The 23368-nt window shown below is 51.7% G+C and overlaps 7 protein-coding genes across 7 annotated transcripts; 3 read left to right on the forward strand and 4 right to left on the reverse strand.

Moving 5' to 3' along the window:
* Window positions 1–393: 393 nt before the first annotated feature.
* Window positions 394–974, forward strand: Z519_05615 (uncharacterized protein; the record flags this gene model as incomplete). Its single annotated transcript, XM_016763355.1, has 2 exons — window positions 394–653; window positions 713–974. The coding sequence occupies 2 exons, from the start codon at window positions 394–396 to the stop codon at window positions 972–974; spliced, it is 522 nt and encodes a 173-aa protein (XP_016620968.1).
* Window positions 975–1069: 95 nt separating this feature from the next.
* Z519_05616 (uncharacterized protein) lies at window positions 1070–2875 on the reverse strand (the record flags this gene model as incomplete). The annotated part of the gene is made up of 1 exon (XM_016763356.1): window positions 1070–2875. The coding sequence occupies one exon, from the start codon at window positions 2873–2875 to the stop codon at window positions 1070–1072; it is 1806 nt and encodes a 601-aa protein (XP_016620969.1).
* A 1757-nt stretch (window positions 2876–4632) lies between these two features.
* On the reverse strand, window positions 4633–5310 carry Z519_05617 (uncharacterized protein; the record flags this gene model as incomplete). The annotated part of the gene is made up of 1 exon (XM_016763357.1): window positions 4633–5310. One exon carries the CDS (start codon window positions 5308–5310, stop codon window positions 4633–4635), a length of 678 nt encoding a protein of 225 aa, XP_016620970.1.
* A 1166-nt stretch (window positions 5311–6476) lies between these two features.
* On the forward strand, window positions 6477–8552 carry Z519_05618 (uncharacterized protein; the record flags this gene model as incomplete). Its single annotated transcript, XM_016763358.1, has 2 exons — window positions 6477–8249; window positions 8298–8552. The coding sequence occupies 2 exons, from the start codon at window positions 6477–6479 to the stop codon at window positions 8550–8552; spliced, it is 2028 nt and encodes a 675-aa protein (XP_016620971.1).
* Window positions 8553–9789: 1237 nt separating this feature from the next.
* Z519_05619 (uncharacterized protein) lies at window positions 9790–10602 on the reverse strand (the record flags this gene model as incomplete). Its single annotated transcript, XM_016763359.1, has 1 exon — window positions 9790–10602. The coding sequence occupies one exon, from the start codon at window positions 10600–10602 to the stop codon at window positions 9790–9792; it is 813 nt and encodes a 270-aa protein (XP_016620972.1).
* Window positions 10603–11496: 894 nt separating this feature from the next.
* Z519_05620 (uncharacterized protein) lies at window positions 11497–14814 on the reverse strand (the record flags this gene model as incomplete). The annotated part of the gene is made up of 1 exon (XM_016763360.1): window positions 11497–14814. The coding sequence occupies one exon, from the start codon at window positions 14812–14814 to the stop codon at window positions 11497–11499; it is 3318 nt and encodes a 1105-aa protein (XP_016620973.1).
* A 1581-nt stretch (window positions 14815–16395) lies between these two features.
* Window positions 16396–17321, forward strand: Z519_05621 (uncharacterized protein; the record flags this gene model as incomplete). The annotated part of the gene is made up of 2 exons (XM_016763361.1): window positions 16396–16836; window positions 16935–17321. The coding sequence occupies 2 exons, from the start codon at window positions 16396–16398 to the stop codon at window positions 17319–17321; spliced, it is 828 nt and encodes a 275-aa protein (XP_016620974.1).
* Window positions 17322–23368: the final 6047 nt, after the last annotated feature.

Consider the following 23368-nt stretch of genomic DNA (forward strand, 5'->3'; position numbering starts at 1 on the left):
AAGACGCACGGTGACGGAAAGATCTTATATACAAGAAAGAAAAAAGGAAAGAAATTTAAGGCTTCAGCGATACGAAGTGAAATGAAAAGAAGTTGGAAAGACAGATCAGGTCAGGCCTGTCAAGGTCAAGCCAAGTAAAAGGAGAGGTCAACTCAGAGGACGCGCCGTGCACGGGGAGCGTGTTGTTGCGTGTTTTTCCGCTCAGTTCAGATTTCCAGTGTCAACGTCATCGTTGGGCTTATTCGGTATTCCTTCCTGGTCATTCCCACTACTCGGCCCGTCTCTCTCACATTGCTACTTCCCCGACATCACCCAACCTATTTCAGCATCCCGTGTAAACAAACATGCACCCTCACCACCACCGCCACTAACGCACCTCTTCAGCTCATCACTATGGATCCAAATGCCATGACTGATGATCCAAATCCATTCGGACCTCAGCCGAATTTGATTGTCCTCGCCGACAGCATTCAAGCTACAGCAAATGAAGCTAAAAAACTCCAAAATCTTCCCGTCTTCAGAGATGGCAATGCTATCATAGCTGCGATCCAAAATCTCGGTCAACAATTCAACACTCAATTCAACACTCTCAATCGACGATTCGATCAGTTTGAGATTAAGCTAGATGGACTTCAGACGCAGATGCGAGCTAGGTATGCGTCGTTATTCATTATTCTAGTTTTATTTTGTTCTGATTTAACTCATTTTATAGTGAAATCAACAATTTGGCTCGGATTCAGAATTCGTACCTTTCAACCTCAGCCTCTCCCATCACACCACTTGTCAATATCTTGACCGCTGCTGAAGTTCCGGGTTTCCCTGCTATGTCAAGACACGTTGCTCGGGTGGAGGAGCCCGAATTGGAGACTGTTCTACAAGCTTTGGGTTTAGCACCTGCTACAGGAAGTGTGGCGGCGAAGAGAAGACAGTTAAGGGGATTGGTTGGTCTGGCGGAACGACCAGAAAATGCATAAATGGAACATGCACTGATGGATTATTGTTAACGGCTTATGTATGAATTACGAATTGATGTCGGTGAACGTTAAACCCGCTACACTTCCTTCTCCATTCAAACCAATTTAGCAACAGCCTCCCAAACGATTCTGAATTTCTGCTCGTCCCGTCTCCCAATGTGCACGCACCGTTTCAGTGTCCCGTCGAAGTCATCCCAACTCTTACAGCCTCGCGCTCGGCAGGCGTCTGCAAGCAGGGTTACAACCCATTCCTCACACTGACTCACCCAGCTAGCCACCGCATGAACCCACAAGTGCAGCGCTGGCACCGCATCCCAGCTGCTCGGCTGCACAAAAGACAACTCGTTGCGAAGTTGCACGACCAGCGCAGGGAACTGGGACCAATGCAGGGCATGTCCGCGGATGTGATGATGGACATACATCAACGCAGCATAGGCCACTGTCCGCCACATGGGGTCTTTGCCGCCCTGCAGATTCGTGTACACGTGCTCTTGAATGGTCGTTATCCGTGTCGCCAGACACAGTCGGCGCTCAAAGCGGAAAAGGTTGTCATGTCGTAGTGTCCTTTCCGCAGTCGACAGCGTCTGCAAAGGTCGTGCTTGAACATCGTTGCACACAATTTGGATCTCGCGCAAAAGCGTTGTTATTTCTTGTGCCATATCTCCTGCAAAGCGTGCCTGCAGGGGTTCAAGGTGTGTCACTGGGTCGTCGGCTATGGGGGCGTATACAGATTTCCACGCCTCATCCCAACGTGGCAGAAGCGCGAAGCGCAAATTGCCCCCGAAAAGTTCAACAAAGAAGAGGTCGTTCCAGGTTATGATCCGTTGCAGGAGGACTCCCACCGTTCCCATCCGGGAGAGGTCCTCGAGGCCTCCTCGAAGGTTTACCAAGGCTTCGAGACCAGCCATATGCTTTGCGGCTTCATCCCGATTCAGGAATTGCATCGACACATTAATGAACATGGACACTGCTGCAAGGGTCTCATCTGTGACAGCAGCTTGAGACACCAAGTGCGCATTGATCATCTGGATAGCCGCAATCTTATGTTCCAGAATCCGGGGGTTCTGATAGAGAAAGACTTCTTGGTTGACGCCTGTCAGTTTGCCGTGCCAATGCATGCCCCAGGAATACAAGTTTGTGTGCAGGAGCATCGGCGAGTTAGTGACGAAGGGCACCCATTGAGATTGCCCGTTGACCGGGCACCAGGGTATGCGATCGTAGTTGAGCCAGCGTGTAATCAGTGTTTCGTCCCAGGGTTGGACTTCAATCGGCAGCGCAGAGAAAACGTCCATGAGATTGCTGCCACGTGGTTGCCTGGGAATTGCGGGCGGATCATAGTGGATGAATTGAGAATATGCCGCGTTGTCTGACGTGGTAGAAGCCAGTGCTTGCTGGGATGATTGACTAGAATCATTTGATGATGTCAATTCAGTCGTTGCAGCTTTTGGTTTCCTCTTTGGCTGACTCTCTTTCTTCCGAACCACCATTCGCTCGCGCATCACTAATGGCTGCGCAGCTGATTCCGGGCATCGAAAACCTGGCATTGGCTCTTTTGGGGCTGGGGCATAAGTCGTGGGCGTCGACATCTTCCACTGCGTGCTTCGTTGTTGGGCGGTCTTTCGCTGGTAATCGTGCATCACATGCGCTTTAGCCGAAGCTCGAAGCTCAGGTTGAATTCTGGCTCTTGCTCCAGGTTCAGCCGACATGGGGATGAAGATGAAGTTGGGAGATGACTCCTGTACCACCTTGCTCTTCGCCAGACTCTCGCAAAGTTGTTTGCGCTCAGCATTCTGAGACCGTGGACTCTTGGAAAGCCTTACCGGGCTCAATGGCGGTATGCTGCTTTGATGTCGTCCATGCCGCTGCTCGAACGGTGGGGAGCCTAGAGGTAATTGAATCATTCTGTGCAAAGTCCAGAGCCTAGTCGACAGATTCTGTCAGAGTCAGGAGGATGACACTGATATTTCTAGCAGTAAATCAGGCCTGGATGGTTAACTTGTATCAGGAAACATGTGAGAAAACTCTAGCTGTCGGAGGACTTATATGCGCAAATATTTCAGCATTGAAAACCACAAGTCTGTCAAACGCCAACTGCAGGCTCAAGAAGCGGATGCATTAGAGAAATAGCTTCGTCGACCCCTCTCTCCATGGAACCATATGTAGACGGAAAGGTTGCCCCGTCTTCCAGACGGATGGTCTCCCCTTTGTCAGCGTACTGAGGCCAAGACGCGCAAAAGCTGCAAGTGTGTCAAATTTGACTGATTAGCGGGCAATTGTAGTGGTCCAAGCACTGAGAGGATGAGGCCAAGATCACACAAGCTCGACGGAATACGAGCTCTAGGTTATAAATACTCGATTGGACCATGTGCCATGCTCAGAAACGATAGAGATGGGTTAGGGAGAGGGAAAACAAATGCCAATCGTGGGTTCTCAGCGATGGTGTTGGGTTGCAGAGGTGCATGATTTGGCGTTCTGAGGCATTCTCCTGGGAGCCGTTGTTCTTGGTCTTCTCTAGAGCCATGGCGACGTAGCGAACCGTGAAGACGGGTAGGAGAGCGGATGGCAAAGCAGGAGGAAGTTGGACTGCGCAGGAACAAATTGTCAAGTTACTCTATTTTGAAATAGAGCACATTCCATTTATGGAAATCCTACTTCGTACTAATGAGGTACCTATCAGGAGATACTCTTCCCTCGGAGATTCTGCCCGACAGCTACCCATCGAGCCATATACTGAGTAATCTGTGCCAAGGCGTTAACGGCTCAACGGTGAGCCTGCGGTGAGGTAGCGAGAGTACTGTTAGGTACGAGGGAATTACGATGACAAGGTATCTAGGAAGTTGCAGGGGCATCGATGACTTGGCGGGAGAGACATGCGCATACATAGGTAACCTCCCCGTCTGATTTGCACTGTGAACTTGACCGAAGCCATATATTGCCTTTTCTTCCTAGACAGGAATCCTGCAACGGTACGAGGTACCTGTGGAAATGACTTGTGGCTTACTTCCAGGTTGATATAATAGACAAGCTTTGCGAGAATCCATTTGAAAGTTCTATTTATTCTAATTCTCATCCGACAACATACGTCAGTGTTTGAGAGACGGTGCTGCGCAACAAGGGGGGTATCTATCTAACTTTCCAGTGAAGCCTCCCTGCCACCGGTGCAATATTCAATATAGGACCCTCTCTCGTTGAAATTTCAATATCCTAGGATTACTGCATTAGTCTTGGAAAGATATCTCCATCTAGTGCCTCATTCCGCCAGAGTCTCAAATGCTCATTAAGCGACGCAAGGCCTCGCCCTGGAAGCCTTTCTATTCGGCTGTATTCGTCGGCCTGTTGACCCATTGCTGTCCATTGAACACGCTTCCACCGGCAGAGCAGTTTCTGTTGAGATTTAGCAGTCTGCGCATCCGCTGAAAATCCAAAAACCTCCCCCTCTGACGGAATCGCTGCTCTATAGAGCATTCTTGCAACACGTCCACAGCATCCGGCTCCCCTTCTCGGAAGGGGGATATGCTGGAGTCCACCAATTCAGGACAAAATTTTGATAGCTTCTGAATTTGTCCATCAGCTGCGACCGAAAGCGGCTGTTCAAAAAAAATCTCTTTCGAGGCCGCTTGGCCAGTGGCAGAAATTTCGACCAGTTATGCACCAGCCCTTATCCAAAGAGGTTGCCCACGAGTACAAACAAGGTAACCATGAAGTGTGCAAACATCGAGGTAGGACTCGCCCCGGGAACACCGCTGGAACCAACCAAGACCCCAGAGACAGTGGAATATGCGCTGGCAGCACCAGAAGTCACAGTGGAGAATGCTCCGCTCACCACTGAAGTTAAGGTGGAGTAGACACCGCCCACTCCAGAGTTTACGGTCGAGCACACACCGCCACCGCATGGTCCGCCATAGATCGTGGTGATAGTGACAACGCTGTTGGGGGCAGTAGTGACAGTAACACCGCTGTTAGGAACGGTGGTGATGATGATAATACCTCCGCCACTAACAACAGTAGTCGAGGGTGGCGAAGCAGGAGTTGGCGTTATAGTAATAGTAGAGGGATGTAGTGTAGTTGTTTGAAGGGTGGGTGTTGGTTGAGGGGTCGGGGGATAATAAGGAGAAGAGCCATCGCAAACTTGACCAGCCGGGCAGCAACCTGGTTCGCCATTTCGGTTTTGCCAGTAACAGACATTGGGATAAGGACAGCAGATTTGTTCGAATGTGCTGTCGCCTGCGCAGTAGGGATTTTGATCAGTCCCACAGGAATTCTGAGCCACGGCAGAGTGCAACCCCAGCACGGAGAAGAGGGTCACAATGGCCGTGAACAGATAGGGATCGCCCATCCTGGCGCCGTGCGAGACCTGGACAGGGGAGGGCGAGGAGGGTCAGCCATGACGGAAAATGGGAAGGCTGGGAATATTTGTAACATTCTCGGACGCGCAAGGAGCTGGCATGAATCCGAGCTAGAGCAGTACTCGGTAGGTCAGCAGCTGCCTCACGTTTTCTCAGGCTCCGGAGTTTATTCAAGGCGTTCCTCGACATCAGCCTTGACGCCTTGGAGGAGCTTTAAATCTTGGACTCGGTTACCAGAAGAAGTTGGCATCTTGGACGAAGTGGCCAATGATGGTTGTGAAGAGGGTTGCTGTGTGCAAGCTACGGAGCGGGAGGTGCATGAAGCCACAAGCATTATGACGGAAGGTTTGCCAAAGGGGGATAGATTGGCACTTAATATTTCATTGCAGGAGGGGTTTAGGGGGGGTTAGGGGTTTGCTAGGGGGCCTTCGGCTCGGACTAGTGGGCTCTCTCGGCTGGTGGCATGCATGACATGCTGTGCATTGGTAGTAACGGGTGCAGGCCAAATACCGAGTAGGGCGCAGTAGGCTGCCCACTGCTGCGGGAGCTTAGCACCAGGCCGCTAGGGGGCTCTTAAAGAGAGCCCTTATCGATAAAACGAGGCCGCACGAGCCCCAGACGTCACGCACGCGCCTCCACCAACTGCGTCCTCCCCTAGGACATGCACCATTCTTGACCATTACCACTCAACAGGGCGGCGTTGTCGTGGTCGACAACGTGCTCGCCAACCCACTTCTGAAAATATCCCAGATGTGCTCGGCCATGGTTGTATATGCACGCGACTGTTCGTATACGAGCCTGGTTAACGCCATCTCCTCGCTCGCTGATGTCCCGTCTGCCTCGAAACCTCTCAATTTGGCTGCTTGACTCCTGGGCAGAGGCTGTGCTTGCTTGGTCATTGGTCACCAGAGATTTGTCCCGCCTGCGGCCAAGAGTGTCAATCCCACTGTCACTGGCAAGCGCGGGCGATCCATGCAGTCCATTTGATCTGCCATCTGCCACAGAACCACGATCCAACTTGCTGTCCACTGTTCCCCAGCATCGCTTCATGAGGCATAGGTATACATACGGCATCTGTTCTGTCCCTGTTGTAAGTCTGTGATATTGCTCCAATCTCTCTATCTCCACTCAAAGTTTCTTTCACCGCCGTGACACTATGGATCGGCCGCCTTCGAGGTCGCGAGCTCCTATGAGCATGGAGGCCTTGCTTGATGAAGAAAACAGAGAAGTTCTAGCGGCCCTCGATCGAAAACGACCCTCCAGTCCCATTCCCAGGTTCAAACCCCCGAGAACCGCCACTCCCCCGCCCGTCCGCAGTATGCTCGACGTCGATTCTCCCATTCCTCGCCATGGCTCCATAGCGGGCATCGGTGTTGGAGTGACGAGTCCCAATTCATCCAGAAAGCCGGCCAAAGAGCTCGATCCTTCAGACCCCAGCAGCTGGACCTCTCCTCATTCCAGCAAACCGAGCTCTCCCGTCCTCACAAAGACCTCTCCAGCGATCACGAGACAGCGAAACTCATCAGAGACTGAACGGCCAGTAGGGTTGCCCAAGATACAAACAGACGAGAAGCGCGGTTTTGAACAAAACTATCAGTTCGATATCTCCTCAATACCTTCAAGCTCGCCCGCGTCACGCTCTCCCCCGAATACTAAGAGACCACGTGAGGGTTCTGGTTCCGCCATGGCCGCGGCTCTGTCAGGGGATTTCGCCTCCTTACACGTAGGCGTCCCTGGAGGAGGTCATGGAAGACATAATTCTACCGTAGCCGCGGGTGCTAGTTCGAGGTCTCCATCCTCGCGCATCCGGAAGCCTGAACCTTCAAGACCGGGATTCCTCAGTCCTACTAGCACACCTGGCCCCTTGACGACGAAATCTGGAACTGTGGTGGATGATCAGGCGCATCTTCGATTGTCGTCGGGCAGCTTCTCGACTACGACCGATGACTCGGAAGAAGGACTTGGTCGTATCAACAAGGACAGCGTTGCCGGCGAGGAGGATGCTGTGGATGACAGTGATGAGGATGTCATATCTCCAAGTAGTGATGAGGACGAGACTAGGGGTCGGTCGGAGAGACGAAAACTGTCAGCAAACCACGAACCAGCCGATGCAAAAGCTCTCGACACGAATGGCGCTTCGTCACCTGAGGATCTCAAGAGGACCTCGCACTCTAAGCAATTTGTCAGGTCGTTGCTTGAACCATCCATTTCCATCACCAGTCCGACGGGGGAAAATGTCACAGACAAGAAAGGGGGTTCTAGTACACCTATCAGACGGTCATCTGTAACGTCGGTTGAGGATGATGATGAGGAAAATGCAGCTATTAGAAAGGCCAAAACTTTGGCGTTGAACATATCACCACTTGACTCCACAGTGACTGATCGTCATGTGCGAATCATCTTGCGAGGCAACTGGGCCCATTTCTACCAGGAATCAGAAGCCGGCAAAAGGACGGCAAGACTCTACCTCCTTTGCAGCGATCAAAGTGTCGAAGCAAGCTACGCTATGGAATGGGTCGTAGGCACCATGATGAGGGACGGTGACACTCTCCTGGCCATCTACGCGATGGAAGATGAGAACGCCGGGAAGACCACCGAAGCCGAAAAAGAAGTCTTGACAGCCGAAGGGAACAAGGCTGGGAGGGACGCTTCCGACGTCATGCACACTCTCACCCGCCAGACAACACAGGGAGGCGGCACAAGTTTCGGGCTAGGAAAAGAATCCCAATACGTCCCAGCGACCGAAATAGAGAGCCTGACTGGTAGTGTCGATGCGAGAAAGGTCTCTAAGAAAGAAATGGATCGTCTCAAGGCCGTTGAGAGCCTGACCCAGGACTTTGTCAAGTTGGTTCGCAAGACACCACTGCAAGTGAGGTGTATGGTCGAAGTCATTCATTGCAAGAGTCCGAAACATCTGATTCTTGGAGCGGTACGTTGGCCTAGATTGTTCACATGATCATGCCTGACCTTCTTCCAGATTGACGAACTCGAACCAACCCTCTGCGTCGTGGGCACGCGTGGCCGTAGTTCTCTCAAAGGCGTCCTCCTCGGCTCTTTCTCCAACTATCTTGTCACCAAATCATCGGTGCCTGTCATGGTTGCACGAAAGAGGATGAAGAAACCGCATTCAAATATCCGCATCAGTAGCTCTAAAATACGTTTGTCCAACAACTTGACCGCAAGCCATTTGCCCACCAAACGACGAACCTTGACGCAGGCGAGAATTGATTAGCGGTCAAGAAACCTCGGGAAGAAAGCAGCCGAGTCACAAGCAAAAAAGAAGTACGAAAGTCGCAAGTTGACGTGGCAGGAAAAAGAAGTCAAGCTGGAAAAGCAGCAGGGCAGAGTTGATTAGCAATCAGAAAAGGAGAATCAGAAAAAGCATTGGGAGGCGAAACAAGCCAAGTGGGAAAAAGAGAGGCAGAAGTATAGCGACCGGAACGGAAAGGAAATGGAAGTGGCCGACGATGTCGAAGATTGTTGTGGACAGGAAATGAAAACAGAGCAAGCAGAACGCACCAGTGCTGATCCATTACTCCCGGACTTGTCTATCGAGAGCAAGCGAGGAGAAACGAGCCCTGCAAACTATTTGCGCCGGACATTGTCTATTGCCAACCTCTTCAGCCCGCTCTTCCTGTCTCGCCCTGACACCTAACGGCCAATGGAACGGGACGAGAGATGCAAGTGGTGGCGTTCTTAGCATGCAGGTTCTTGCACGAGCATCAACAGGCGCAGAATAGATCAGCCAGTCCGCCAGCCAGCGTCGGCGAGACAGGCCAACCATAAGTCATGCATTCGAAGATATCGTGCTAGGGAGCACCAGTACCAGAATGACACAAAGGGGCATATAGTATACCCAGTATTAACGGTCGAAGATTGGAAACGCTGAATGTGAAAGATACGATTGTTCGATGGTCGATAGCCGATAGTGTGTGTATTCGTCGCTGTTTTGCGAAACGAATCAAGTTGCGAAGCTCCTTCGCCTTCTTCGCCTTGTCCTTCGGACTAGAGGTCCAGCTACTATAATGCTGCACGTGCCACGAAGTAAGCATAACAGCATAGCAAAGCAGAGGAGAACAAAGTAAAAAGTAACCAATGGTGATAATATACATGTTCAACTCGGCGACTCTGTCAATTCAACTATTCCTAATCTGACCTAGGTATCTTTCTATTATCTGTGTGTTCCGCACAGTAGCTACCGTATGTAGTGTAGGCCATCTCTACCGTCCGTATCCTCGACACGAGTAGGAATCAGAATAGGAGATTTGCGGCGGCTGGCTGGCTGTCTTGTTCCAAGTTTGCGGGACGAATTGAATCGACAGACGGACAGACTGCCTCACTGACCAGATTGCCAGCGTCTCACAATACGGTCGAGCCCAAGGTCGTCGTCTCGCTCAGTCGTTCGAATTTCTTCCGTCTGGAAAGGAACGAGGGTGGAAGAGTGAGAGGGTGAGAATGCCCATTCATTCTCACCGCGGGACATCGACCTCCATCATCCTCTTCTTCGGATTCCGCGGCAATGCTTCCTGCCGCTTCCTCTCCTCGGGGGAGATGTCGTCGACGTTCGTCTCTTGCGCATTGCTATTCTCCTTCGCCTGGACCTCCTTATCTTCGGAATATGCCCCTCCTTTAACATGTCCCTCCTTGGCCACTTTGAGAATCTCCTCCTCCATGCCCCGCACGTACTTCCATGGAACGCCCGCCTCGTCCAACATCTTCAGACTCTGCGAGTCCTGCACGAACGTGCCGGGCTCCCGGGCGCCAAAGACGACTTTCCTAATTCCCCCGCCTGCGGGATGACGACTGCCGCCGCCCTTTCGCGTCGAAATGATCCGTTGCACGCACGGCGTGTTCCCGCTGAGCCGCTTCCCGCACGGCTCGAGCGTCGTGTACAGGTACACGTTCTTCTCTGGCGTGAGGACGGCCTGGCCCAATTGCTCTAGGTCTGACGACGAAGAGGAGGAAGATACAGAGATACCGTGTTTCTGCACGAGCTTCGTCAAGGCATTCTGCTCCGCGTGCGTGTTCCCTTCAATTTCTAACGTGTACCCCGTCGACAACACCTCGCCTTCAATTTTCTCGATTCCCCCTTCCCCTCCTTCTCCAGAGGACGTTATTGTGGACGGACCGTCGGAGGCGGTGGGAGGAGAAGTAGGGAAGGCCACGATTACGCATCCGACGCGGAAGTTCGTGGGCTTTGGCGGCGACCGGCGCGCAAGGGACAGGGCATGCCGGAGGTAGTGCAGGTGCGTGGACTGCGAGGGTTCAGAGACGCTGGACATCTCTGCCCGATTTGTATGCGTGATAAGTAAGTCAAATAAATTGGGTCAAGTCTTAATCGTTGTTTGCCGTCGCTTGCTTTCGGTCCGGGGCAACGATGTCCCTAGTTACAGCCGGCCGTGAGGGAACTCGGAAAAAAAACTACGATCCTGCCGAGTGTTTGCATGTAAAAGAAAGGATGGTTGGTTGATTTCTCATTTGTCTGCGCTCCTAACCCCGTGTATTCATCCAGTCGAATTTGATCTGCGCTGATCCTGGTCCAGAGAGGGTGGAGGGGAGGATATTGCTGTTTGTGTGTTTTGTTTGTGCTCGTATGTGAAACGATGAAGAATTGAAATTGACTTCCCAGTTGATGGGCCTCCGTCACGGCTCACGGTGAATGTGGGGAATGGACAAGGCTGAAAGGCTGAGATGTGGCCCCGCATCAACAAGGCTGAGAAGCATTTGATATCCAGAAATCGGTCAAGCAAATAAAGCCCTGGATCTTGATCGCAAAGGTATGTATAACAAGTAGGTATATCCTTTTCATGCATTTGCCCTCCCTGTTATTTGGTCGCAGAAAAGAGTGGTATCATCCTTCCCTATTAACTCAAACGCCGCCCGTATGGCTCCTTTCCATTTTCCCTGACGCTTTTTCCATCCATCCTTCTAGCGCTGGTTCTACCATAGCTTCTGATTGCGTCCGCACCATATTCCATTCAATTGGTAGGGGAAGAAAAGAAGAAGTAAACAAACATCCATACCAATCCCAAATCAACATACTAAAAGCCCATGTCTCTGATGTCGAGAAAAGCTCCGTCGAAACTCCCTGTTTGATCCCGCCCGCCTGAACAACAAAAGTGCTTCGCTGCTAATGAAATTGGCCAAATACCCGTAAGGAAAACAACCAAAGAAACTCAAGCGTTTGACACTAGTATATCCTTGCTGACTGTAGCTGCTGTCGGAGAATGAGTCATGCTTGATCCCTCCAATAAAACCGCCAATTGATCGACCTCGCTGTCAGTGGCAGCTTTTGCGTTATCGCTGGTACTTGCTGCTCCGGCGTCTTTCTGGTGTCTCACGCGCGTCCTGTCCTTCCTCTCTCGAATATTCTTTAGCAGCCCAGAAACTTCGTACTCCAACTCATCCAGATCAACTACCTCTTTACTGATGGTCAACTTTTTCTTGTAAATTTTTAGCATTCGTGTCGCCTGATCGGTCGCCATGGCTAAACTGCCAAAGTCAGATGCTTGGCTCATACTCTGCCGGCGTCCTTGTGCTGCAGCCTGAGCCCGTAGATCAGAAGGCACCGAAGGCGGTCTTCGCAATCGCCCATTATTGGCCTTTTGCCGTTGTTTAGGCGTGGAAGGCATCGAGACAGCTGTTGACGGTGGCGAGGGCGAGCGTTCCGCCAGCGTTGTTCTTTTAGACTCGAGGTCTTTGCTGATGTCTGTCCGCGACCTTTGATTTCTTAATTTCGATGAACCCCGTGGAGGCGGCGATGGTGAACGTCGATTATCCACATTCTCAGTTTTTGGTGATGCATTGTGTTCTGTAGAAAACTCGACCTTCCTACTTGGCGTCTCTTCGAGGTCTTCGAGGGACGTCGCCAGAGCAAGTCTCGATGTCTTGCGCTGCAATCGAACCGGGGATAAAGATCGAGGAGTGGAAGGTGATGCCTGCCCATTCGCCCCTAACAACTCCGTTATATCACTCTTTGTCAAAACCTTCCTCAACGGCGGAAGTGACGAAGGGCTGGGTTTAGCCGCCTCAGATTCATCAGACATTAACCCCAAGCCTCCAGCTTGTCCCTGTGGGATACCTGGAGTAAGTAACAGAGGCGCTGTCTTGAAGATGCTCCAAATCATGATAGTGCCATCCAATCCAGTGCTTACGACCGTACACCGCGACCCGGGATTCAAATTATCGGGTTGCTCGAGGAGAGCTATATCACTCACTCCCTCTGTATGTCCAGATTCTCGAGCCAAGAGATTGAGATTCTTTTCGTTGTAAACTCGGATAGATTTGTCCATGGAGCAGTATCCGATCAACATCTTTTGATCTGCACTCTCCGGGACCGAGGTACAGATCATGGAATTTAGAAAAACGGTGTCATCGCTTTCCGCATCTCCGACCTTGAACGACTCGAGCAATGTGCCGGTAGAGATATCAACATTTGTAACACGGCGGTCCATAGTCGAGACTATCAGGGTGCTCTCCGCCGCCATTGCCATCGACAGTGGGGTCCCTTTGAGCGTCAGGACCTTGGTAGCGAGATAGGCCACGGCTTTCGTGCCCTCCTGCTGTCGGAGCATCCGCTCGCGAATGACCAGAGACCGATCTGTCGAACAAGACAGTAATTTCTCGCCGTCCTGGATGAACATCACTTGGTTGACAGATCCAACGTGGTCATCCATTGTCTGTAGAAGCTCGAAGGAATCGCTGTTGACGTGAAATAGTTGTATCATCCGATCTCTGCTGCAAGTTGCAACGAGGGACCCGGACTCAAGGATGTCGATCGAGGTGATCTCTGCGCTGTGTGCCCTGATTGTCTGTGCAACTTGCCAATCACGGCTCTTGATCAGTTTCAATAATCCAAATCGATCACCGGCAATGAAACTATCATGAGGGGAGAGGAACCGCATCTGAGTCAACTCGTTCTCAAATTCATCATCCCTTGACTCAGCGGTGTCAGGAGGAAGACTCTCTTGCTTCAGTAGTGTACCATTGCAACTCCAGAACTTGATTTCTCCATTCTTCGAATAGGTAAAGAAATTGCCTTGAGCAGCAGAGTCCGGAAGTGTCCGAACTCCTAGAATGACACTTTTGTGAGCTGCAAACGTAGGTTGAGGATTGTCTCCGTCCTCCATGCCGCGACGTTGGATCTGCAGACACCCATCATTGTTAAGCGTAATCGTGTGATCTATAAGGGTTCCTATCGCCACTAGACTTTTTGCTGCCTGGTCAAGCAGGCCGAGCGAGCGTCGAATTGATGACAAGCGAGGTTTCCGCGACAAGAGCTTGCTAGGCGATTTGTTCTCCTCTCTTCGCAAAACATCGAAATCTTCGCTGTGCACACCATGAGGAGTGCCCACCAGCAGTCTCCTGTGCTCCGGAATGAAGGCGATGGAGGTGATGGAAAAGTCGAGTTTTTTCAAGACTTTCAGCTCCAGCACATTCTGAGAGGTGTCCACCAAACAAATTTGTCCAGTTTCGGTGCCTATTACGACGTTGATTTCGTCGACTGATACAGCGCATGTGAATGTACTGTCCACCATTGGTCCTAGCAGAACATTACGGCTTTGTAACGGCACCGGTCCGGGGCTCGACAGATGGGCCTCGGACGGGCGGTATCTCAATCTCCTGGCTGGTGACTGCTTTCTTGCCCCTTGGATTTGCCAGAGTCGAACACACCTTGTGCCCACCGTGATCACATTATTGCCACACCAAGTCATATCAAAAATGTTGGCGGTGCACTTGTTCGCCGAGTGCAGACTCAATTGGCCGGTTTTGACATTGCAGGACCAGACGAACAAAAATCCGTCCTTATAGTCGCCCAGAGTAGCCAGATGTTTCGTGTCAGAGCTGAAAGCTATGCATCTCAGCCCGTAGGTATGGTCCGTGACGATGGAAGTGGGTACGTCGCAAGAAGCTTCTTCGGCTGTTGAGAAGAGCAGAACTCGAGGGTTGTATCCCGCTTCACCGACTGCCAGCCAGTGGCCATCACGACTCAGAGCCACGCAAGCTGCCGTTTTGATACGCTCTCTTGCGGTCCATGTCTGACCCGCAGATTCATCTAGCCATTCGCGCCCTGCAGAGCCACCGCTATAATCTTCCAGTCCCTTTCGAGGGGTAAAGGTACTGACTCTCCTCCTGGATGGTGTGGTCGCAGGTGAGCTTTCATAATGAGAAGTGGGAGGATTCAGTGAAGCCGCAGTCGGTCGGGCTTTGAAATATCGCAGCGAAGGTGTATCATCCAAACCGAGCCTCGCCAACACTGCTACAGCTCCCGCGCAATAGGCGTACGAGTTCGTTCTCGGACAGCATGCCAACCCACTGGGGCCATTCGTTGTTGTCCCGATCACCCTCTGCAATTGTAACGCATAGTCTGTAGATCGAGTTTTGCGAGCAAGTGCGGTCCCTGCCTTTGGAATGGGAGAAGGAGTCGGGGTTGAGCGCAGGGAGGGAGATTGAGGATTTAGCCTGCTTCGAAGACTGTACGACTGTGAGGACATGATTCACATTGCTGAGCATGCGTCGGTTCAATGCGGAAGGGGAAGCATCGACTGCCGACAGTCGACAGGCAAAGGAGAGACGGCCAATGTCCAGCCGCAACCGTCATTTAATCACGATCTTGATTCGGCGGTCTGGCGTGGTGGGAGTCGGATCATCGGAGAGCCGTGTGCTTCTTAACTCCTGCTAAGATGACATTCGCTCATCTCAAAGCCGAGCTGCAACCAAAGCGAGCGACACAACTCATAGGAATGAGTCGGAAATGATAGTTGCGAAGCTCGTGGATGGTGCTTGTCGAAACGCATTTCGCAATCTCGTGTTTACATTCTTGCCCGATTCGGGGAATGGTCTTCCAGCCACATTTCTCAGCCACATTAGGCCTTGGTAAGCCTTGGCAGTGGCGCGTCTGTTTGGTCCTCCGTACTGGTCCAAGCTCAAAACGGTCGACCATTCACCTACTAGGGCAAATTGCCATTGATCTCGCAGCGACCCTCATACGCCTCGACACCAACAGAACCTCATCTCTTCTGAAGAGAAAGCCATTGGGTTGTCGAGCACTTATTACAAATGTCTAATGACGGTCTCCCTGCTTCGATTAGGGATCTTCGTTGAAAGCGCTCGCCATTGGGTGTCAGCTCTTCTCCTCTTTCACATTTCCCCGACCGACGAAACGATCCGCCCTCCAGGCAAGAGCTGACCTTGCGACTTCTAAAAACGCCATCTCGAAGTCAAAGAGAAACGGATTAAGGCGCCATATTGCAAAGAAGCTAGGTAGTCCTGGGGCGCTTTCAGGGCTGTAGTTATTGGTCGTGTTGTTCTGGCCCTTCAAAGAGCTATTCTGAGTATTACAAGGTACCTTCCAATTTCACTAGGCGAACTGCTGTGGAAGAGCTGGAGGCCTTGTTGCCCGAGGCCGACCCAAGGAACGAATGCTCTAGTTCTCCGCGAAGCTTGGTCTGTCTGAACTTCTCTCAGGCCCCTGATGTTTGCAGTTGCTGGAACGAGTAGGCTGGGGTGTTTCAGCCACGTTTCCTGGATTTTACAAGCAGTTTCCTCGCCTATCAAGGACTTTGGTCGCGCCGTTCCGAGGGCCCGAACCGTGCCGAAGTCGTCATTCTTTTGTCCTACCAGAACAGAAACCCCAACCGCTTGTATGACTGGTTATATCCTTTATTATTGTTAGTAAAACACTTCTTCTTGCCTTTTCAAGACGTATTCTATTCTCACCCTTGACGAGCTTCTTTATTGCATGATTCAAAGCACAACCGGGCTAGCTCTCGCGCTATGTTCTCCCAGGAAAGATCGGTTCATGGGGGAATTTTGGGCCATCCGCTAAAATCCCTGTTGTTGCAATTTCCTCTGTCTTGCTCTCTTCTCGCTTATGGCGCCAGGAAAGGGAATCCTCTTTGCTAGTCAATGTGCGACGCGGTCAGTGTAATTGACGATGAAGGTAGGACAAGTTATATTACACCGTGATCCCCTCTGTGTTGTCAAGCATGTTCAGTCCGCGTAGTTTGGGGTGACGGTGTCATATTTTGGTTCCTTTTTTCGTTTTGCACATTGAAACAAAAACTTCAACCACAATGCGTCTCTCAAAAACACTCGTTGCCGTGGCGCCTCTGCTTGCGGCGGTCACCGGTTCGGCAATCCCATCCCTCGAGACCCGCCAGGCGGGATGGCCAGCTTGCCAGCAGACACTGAGTTGCACATTTGACCAGATCCAGTCTTCGACCATGCAAGAACGCCTGGCATACGTACAGTACATGGAGAGCCAGTGGTTCGGTCCCCTGAACTCAGCCAACCAATTTCGCGCCATTGAGGGTGTGATTACCTTCTTCATTAGCAAGAATCTTGGGGCGCCCAACAGTTGGATCAGCTACGTCGATACGGGCATCATCGAGGCCATTCAACGCGGTGGCGCCATGGCCCTAGGTCTTAGTACAGATACTGGTGGAAACCCTGGCACTACCTTGTGGAGGGACTTTTTCATCGGTATGCGAGATGGGACGTTCGCAACGAGACAGGTGAGTCTTTTGTTGGAGACCGTCAGGAGGGTATCCCTCGAGTCTCCTGACGCTGTCGCCCACGTCTGGTAGATACTGACCCTTGGTCCCCAATACAGGACCACGATTACGCCTGGGGTGAAGCAGAAGCCACCGCTACTGAGTGGTCAAAGGCCGATAAAGCCGATGTGCTGGCCTCCGCACCCGCCACACAGCAAGAACTAAACTGGTACGAATTCACGGTACTCTTCCGATGGATTCTGCGACACGAACCTGAGACCATCCTTCTCCTGACGCCTATTTTCTTGTTTGAGGCCGACAACTTCGTTTATTGGTTGACAGACGTGACGAGATCCGAGCCTACGATTTGTGGATCGCAGGCAGCTTGGGCGATCTCAGGGACGTTCAGCTTTACGCTGGATAGTATCATCGAGTTTCCCGAGAATGTCATCGATCTATTGAGCGCCGTTTATGACTGTGGCAGCGATTTCTTTGAAAACTCTTGAGCTGCGTGGAAGGTTACACTTACCTGCCCACGCAAAGGAGAGAGGTGAAGGAGACGGATTCTGAAGACTTGATTCCACGACCTTTGTACAATTACTTGAGATAACACGTGTAATAATTTTGCAGAAAACTGCCACGGCTTGTTGAGTATTGATTTTCTAGCTTCATCCTGTCATGTTCGCCTTCGATGGCTCAGGGGCTGGTGCCGGAGGTATCGATCATCATCCTTGGTGCCGAGTGGTCATCAGTTCCAACTCACCCCGACGTTGAAGTCGAGACATGTCTAAGAGGATATAAGAGCAACACACTGCATTGACATGGGCTGATGGAGTTTCTACGGCTCAGGTTTCGAAGGGCGGGCGCTATTAGCACGAACCAATCCTACTCACACGGGAATGGTAGAGAGCTCTTGCCGGACGATAGAGTCGGGTGATTTCGTCGACGACGCACCAAGAATGGGACCCGGCTGTGCAAAAATCCCAGGTACAGGTTCGCTTCTGACTATTACTATTCTCGCTCTGCTCATCGCTTCGAGCCACTGTCGAGCATACTTGCATGTCGTTATGTCTACTATTTGAGCCTCCTCAAATAACTTACCAGCGTAAGTTAGACCATTTTTTCTGCTACAGACACCAAGGACATTCTGTACTCGTCGGGACACCCGGCTGCTCTTTCGGTATCCGTTCTTGGTGGACTTGAGCAAGCGTAGAACAACCATAACGAAAACGGGCGTGAATGACGCAAGGCTGCACAAGGCTAAACATGGCGGAGACAACAAGGCACAGCCTGGTGATTTCCGAGTTTTAGCACTCGTACTTGTACCAAGTACGTACAAGTACATGCCGTACGGCACCGCCACAGTGTGTTTCAGAGCCAGTACTTGTACTTGTACACTGTAGGTCTGTTTATCCCGATGCTCCGCAGGTGCGATGATGATGGATGCCGAGCTTGTGTGGGGAAGGGGGAGGGCAAGTTGTCTGACGGGTCCCTTGTCTGTCTCCGCAACGCGTGCACTCGGTCATGCCACAGACGGGCATCGCATGACATGGTGTTCTCCGCCACTCGCAGGCGGACACTACCGAGTTTGAACACCATAGATCTAAACATCTATTGTACTTGTGCTCCGTACACAGGCATGAGACGCAGTCGTTCGCCTCGGAAGAAGTAATTCTACGGAATGCAAGATCTCGACGTATCTGGTGAACAGCGCCCAGAGCGATCTAGATGCAGGCATCTACTTATACATGCTAGGGAACCGGGGGCTCCTTATATATGACAGGCCATTGAGCGAATGGGATAGGACGTCTCTTTCCCCATCGGAGATCCGGGTGAGTTGTCACTCCACTTGTCAACTGACACTACCAGATACAATTACTATGTGCCAATCTGCTAACAAGAAAGCTCCAACTCCTCCCGAGCATGATCTTATACTGCAAATTCCATTACTATTCGCCTTTGCGCCATTTTCCATCGTTGTACAATGCGTGGTATGATGGTGCCAGGGGTGGCGTGCGCGCCTGGCTGTCAGTCAGGCTCTCTGTTGGGCTCGATACCCACCATGCATCCACTCTGTGAAGGGCTGAAGTAGTACAAAAGAGCACCTATATACCATGGGCCTCCCGATGGCAGAGTCACACACTTCACCATTATAATATCAACGACCGTCTGCTCCTTCCCCAGAGGAACATACTCGACACGAAAAGCAAAGAGAGAAAGCGCCCCCCTTAAACACTCTCCAACCGCCAAACAAAAAACCCCCCAAACAAGGGAAAAGACAGACCTCCAGCTCAAATAAAACCAAACCCACACAAGACAAACGCCCTATCTGGGAAAGTTATACATATTACCTTCTCCAAACACAACCCTACGCACCGCTAAAATCACAAAAATGACGACGCCTCTCGTGTGGAAGCCCTCACCGGTGTCCATGTCGCGCCACAACATGCAGTTCGTCGGCTTCTTCACTGCCTTCGCGATCCCGCTGGGCCTGTTCATGTGGGGTGTTCGGGACCCCTCGAGTGTCGCGGAGGCAAGGAAGAGAGCCGAGCGGTGGCGAGCCTCGAGATCGTAAAGGAAGAGAGAAGGCTGAGTTGTGAAAGAGGTGCGAGGAGGGAAGGGAGAGGGAAGAGGGAGAAAATGGCGCTTTTTGTTGTAACAATACCAAGCTGGGATCATGTCATTAATCGACCAAAGAAGAAAAACATGCTGGAGCGGTGGGAGCCGCAGCGGTCTTCATCTCCTTGTATGGGATTTGGATTGCATCGCAGGCCAGTGAATGGGGAGGGCATATATGTCCTTGAAAATACAAACGACGGCCAACAACGATGATTATCGACAACTGGGAAAGGCCCAGGAGGGGCAGGTACCACGCCAGAACGCCAGCACCAGCACTCCAGAAAACCAGATTCAGATACAAAGTAGGATAAAAGGCAGGCGGTCTCTGCAGAATACAAGCAATTTTCTGTTCCAAGATCACTTGACACTGATTTTAAACCCGAGGCCGAGTCTTCGAGATCATGCTTGCTCCAGGTGACCTGCTGCCCGTTGTTCTAGCAGGTGAATCCATCTTGGGAACCGATGGTAGGCATTTCTTGGTTGTCCCTTTGGTGCGGCGTGTATAGATGAATGTGGTATTTGATTGACATGACGCTCCTTATTGCCAGCCACGACCTCCCAAACTAAGATCATTTTGGAGCGTTGGACCTTTTCAATCTGCGTGGGTGAGACTGTCTTTGAGCCCATACACTTCGTCTCCTCTGGAGTTTTCAGAGTGCATTTGGCCAGCGTATTTGTATCCGTCGCCTGTCACGCCACGGGTCGTGCGTACTTGTCGGAATGAAGATCGAGTTGCCCACGACTGCGATATTGTTTGAGCATGACTCCGTTTCGTCGAAGCTTCCGTCGTGGCCATTGATCATACCAGCTCCGTTGGCGAGAAGAGCGCTGACGAGTGAGCCAGTGGGACAGAACATGTTGGCTTCTGTTTCCTCATCTTCGCTGGAGTAAACTTATTGGGTTTCTGAACTACCAGATTCGTGGATCCTCACTGCGAGGCCTTCAGCTGTGCTTCCTGCGTTGGAATCACCGGGTTTCTTTTGGTTCAGAAGAGGCAGCAGTCAGATTTTAACACATTCCGCTCTCAAATTGACGTCGAGATGGTGTTTCTATTCAGGTTGATGCTGCGAAACACTGATAGGATCAGTGAGCAACGCGGTTCTTCCCGCTTCGATAAAGCTGTTACAAAAGACAACAACGGCGTAGTCTTCGCAGGTTAGACAATTCCTGGGCCTGCTTTTGAGACATCTACTTTCCTGGGCAGATTTGGGTGCAGGATCAGCTCAGCTACGAGAATTAGCTTGATACTTTTCATTCGCAGCGGCTGCGAAGGAGAGGCAGAGCTTTCTGGATCTGCATGGGGACAAAGGCCCCTGTGTCGTCTTGACGTTTGCCAGCTCAATGGCCACAGCATGGTCTCGGGAGAGTTTGTGGAATCCGGAACCGACAATTATCGTGCCTCGTCGCTGTCATATTCCAGCTCCGTATCAGAGTAACGTTTCTGAGAATCACTCGGATCTCACTGCTCGGGTGGCTCTAACTCGCTTGGGCGACGGCAGAAAAAGGGGTGCTGGGACGAATGTCGAGGCAGTTTGAGTGTGCGCCCTGGAAGATTGTTCTGCTCGCGTGGGTGGGATGCTGGCTTGCAAGAGCGCCTCTAGGAAGCTTCTCTCGGGGAGCAGATATCGCGCTCTTGAATCGCAATGGCTCTTGTTGCACGCGTGTCTTGAATCGACACTCACGTGCTCGTCAGTCAGTCAGTCAGGTTGAGATGCTCCACGTCCAGGTCCTCTTTCAACATCTCACTTGAGACCAGCACGAAGTCGCTCGAAATGCCACGCTCACCCTCAGTTCTTGCATTCACCTCGCGTCCTTTTTGTCCGTTTTCCCCACTCACCACTACCTGCTTGAGGACCGGAAGTAGTATCCCGAGATTGATATGCTATCATAGGCTGAACTCGATTGTACAACCATATTGAGCAGACATCTAGCTCTAGTAATCATCCGCGGCCCAGTGGTGTAATGGAACGTGCCATTGCCGCTTTTGCTGGCCATGAATGCTCATCACCACATTCCTTACTTAAAAGGCCTAGCAGTTCCGACAAAGGGGAAAGCCTCTGGGGAGCCTCTTCTCAAGGGTCGGATCCGGGTCCTGAACTTGGGGAGCAGAAGTATGCTCGGCTGGTTGCTCGGCAAGTTCCATCTCTAACAAAACTCGCAGCTTGATCAAACGATCTGTAGTAGCGCTAGTTGAGGCGGACGAATGCGAGCTCGCACGCTTGATTTTGAAGGGACCCGCCATTCACAAGGCTCCCTACAAGTAAACCACGTTTGCTCTTCCATGGCTGATGGTGCTTCGAGGCCAGATTACGCCGGAGACAAAGATATCGTCGGCTTCGTGCGGAAGGCCTCGTGGCTTGCGCTGTACATAGTATACCATCTGAACCAGTGGCGTAATGATCCCCAAGCATAAACGGCCACTGCAGAAGACTTGGGCTGACACGCGGTGGGATGGGTAGGGCGCTTATTGCTCCGGGCAGGCAAAAGCCAGATCGATGGCCCTATGATGTCATTGCCACGTTGTCTAAGCATCAGCTGGTTCCCTAGCCAATGATCCAACAGCCCAAGGGAGTGGAAAGCTGAAAAAAAGGGTGGGCTAATTGAAGCAACGCTCCCTTTGGGAGTGGTCGCGACGCGAGTATTGCCCACTCCGGCATGTTCCAGGAATTGGGGGTGACCAGTAGTAATCCAGCCCTCGGCTCTGCGGTTCACTTCCGAAGAAAGCAGATTTTGTGAGAATGATCTGGCGTGTCAAACGGATTACGGCGTGAAGTGGTGTGCGTCTCAATGTGAGATGTTTTGAACCGTCACAGTTTGTATCCTTTCAAGACCACTAGTCCAACCATTTCTTGCGTGGCACCCGTGTCGGGCGTAGCAAACTGGCCAGAAGGGGAAAATGGTGGTATCCGCGAGATGGCCTAGATGGGCGGAGCAGAGGGCGCCAGAAAAGGAGTGACAAGCGAGTACGCCTGCCACGGTAGGAGAGATGCCGATCAATTGCTACTTCCTGTCATAGCTCGGCACACCAAGCGAAGGGCAAATACCACCTTGGGCAGGGCTATTGAGATAGTGATACAACCCAGTTGGCGAATCAAGACCCGTATCACACTGCGAAGGCTAGGACCCGCAGGCAGAAAAGCTCAAGCCGGCCTCTCGTGCTTCAAGCTAACCCTGTCCAGCCGCCAAAACTCACATGCCCTTCGGCAGGGCGAATCAAGAGAGATGATTCTGCGACTATTGGGTTGGGAGGAAAGACAGGAATAGTGCGGATGCATGCTGACATGATCGCAAGGTCTTGGAAAGTCTTGGAGCTTTGACCAGGGGAAAGCCCTGCTGCTTGTGAATGGAGTTGCGAGGAGAGGGGACGACTTGTAGGGATGATGACTTCGTATGTGCCTACCAGACTCGAGATTCTCGAAATGTCGTCGTACAGTTGAGCCACGTGTGTAGTTGGGATAACCCCCTTGAGCTCCTCGCTTGGAGAACCCCGGGCGCCCGTCCCCATCAGGTTACTATTCTTTTGCTGCTCTGACTTTTGACCGAACTGGATGCTTTCTGCTTTTGGGATGTCAGAATCACAAGAATGTGTCGGGGGAATGGGAGAGGAGGGAAGAGAGGGCTTTGGCAAGACATACAAGCAATATTTTGTTATACTACCATGGACGTCGAACCAAACGGCCAGGGTTTCTTCGAGCTGCAGGCGGTGACGATCGAGGCCCTGTAGTTCTCCAGAACCTCAAACAGCCTGTCACGATGTCTTTTGGGGCGCCCTTGTAATGGACATGTCCGCGGCTCGCCCAACCAAGGCAACCAGCGGGAGGCCGAAAGCCCCAGCTGAGGAGCCGTTAGGGTCCGCATGAACAAGCAGCTGCTCTCTGAGCCAGACGAGATTTCAACGTCTTTGACGATTTCTGCTCCCGCACGATCGGCATTC

Source organism: Cladophialophora bantiana (genome assembly GCF_000835475.1).
Source record: "Cladophialophora bantiana CBS 173.52 unplaced genomic scaffold supercont1.7, whole genome shotgun sequence".
NCBI classification, from domain to species: Eukaryota; Fungi; Ascomycota; class Eurotiomycetes; order Chaetothyriales; family Herpotrichiellaceae; genus Cladophialophora; species Cladophialophora bantiana.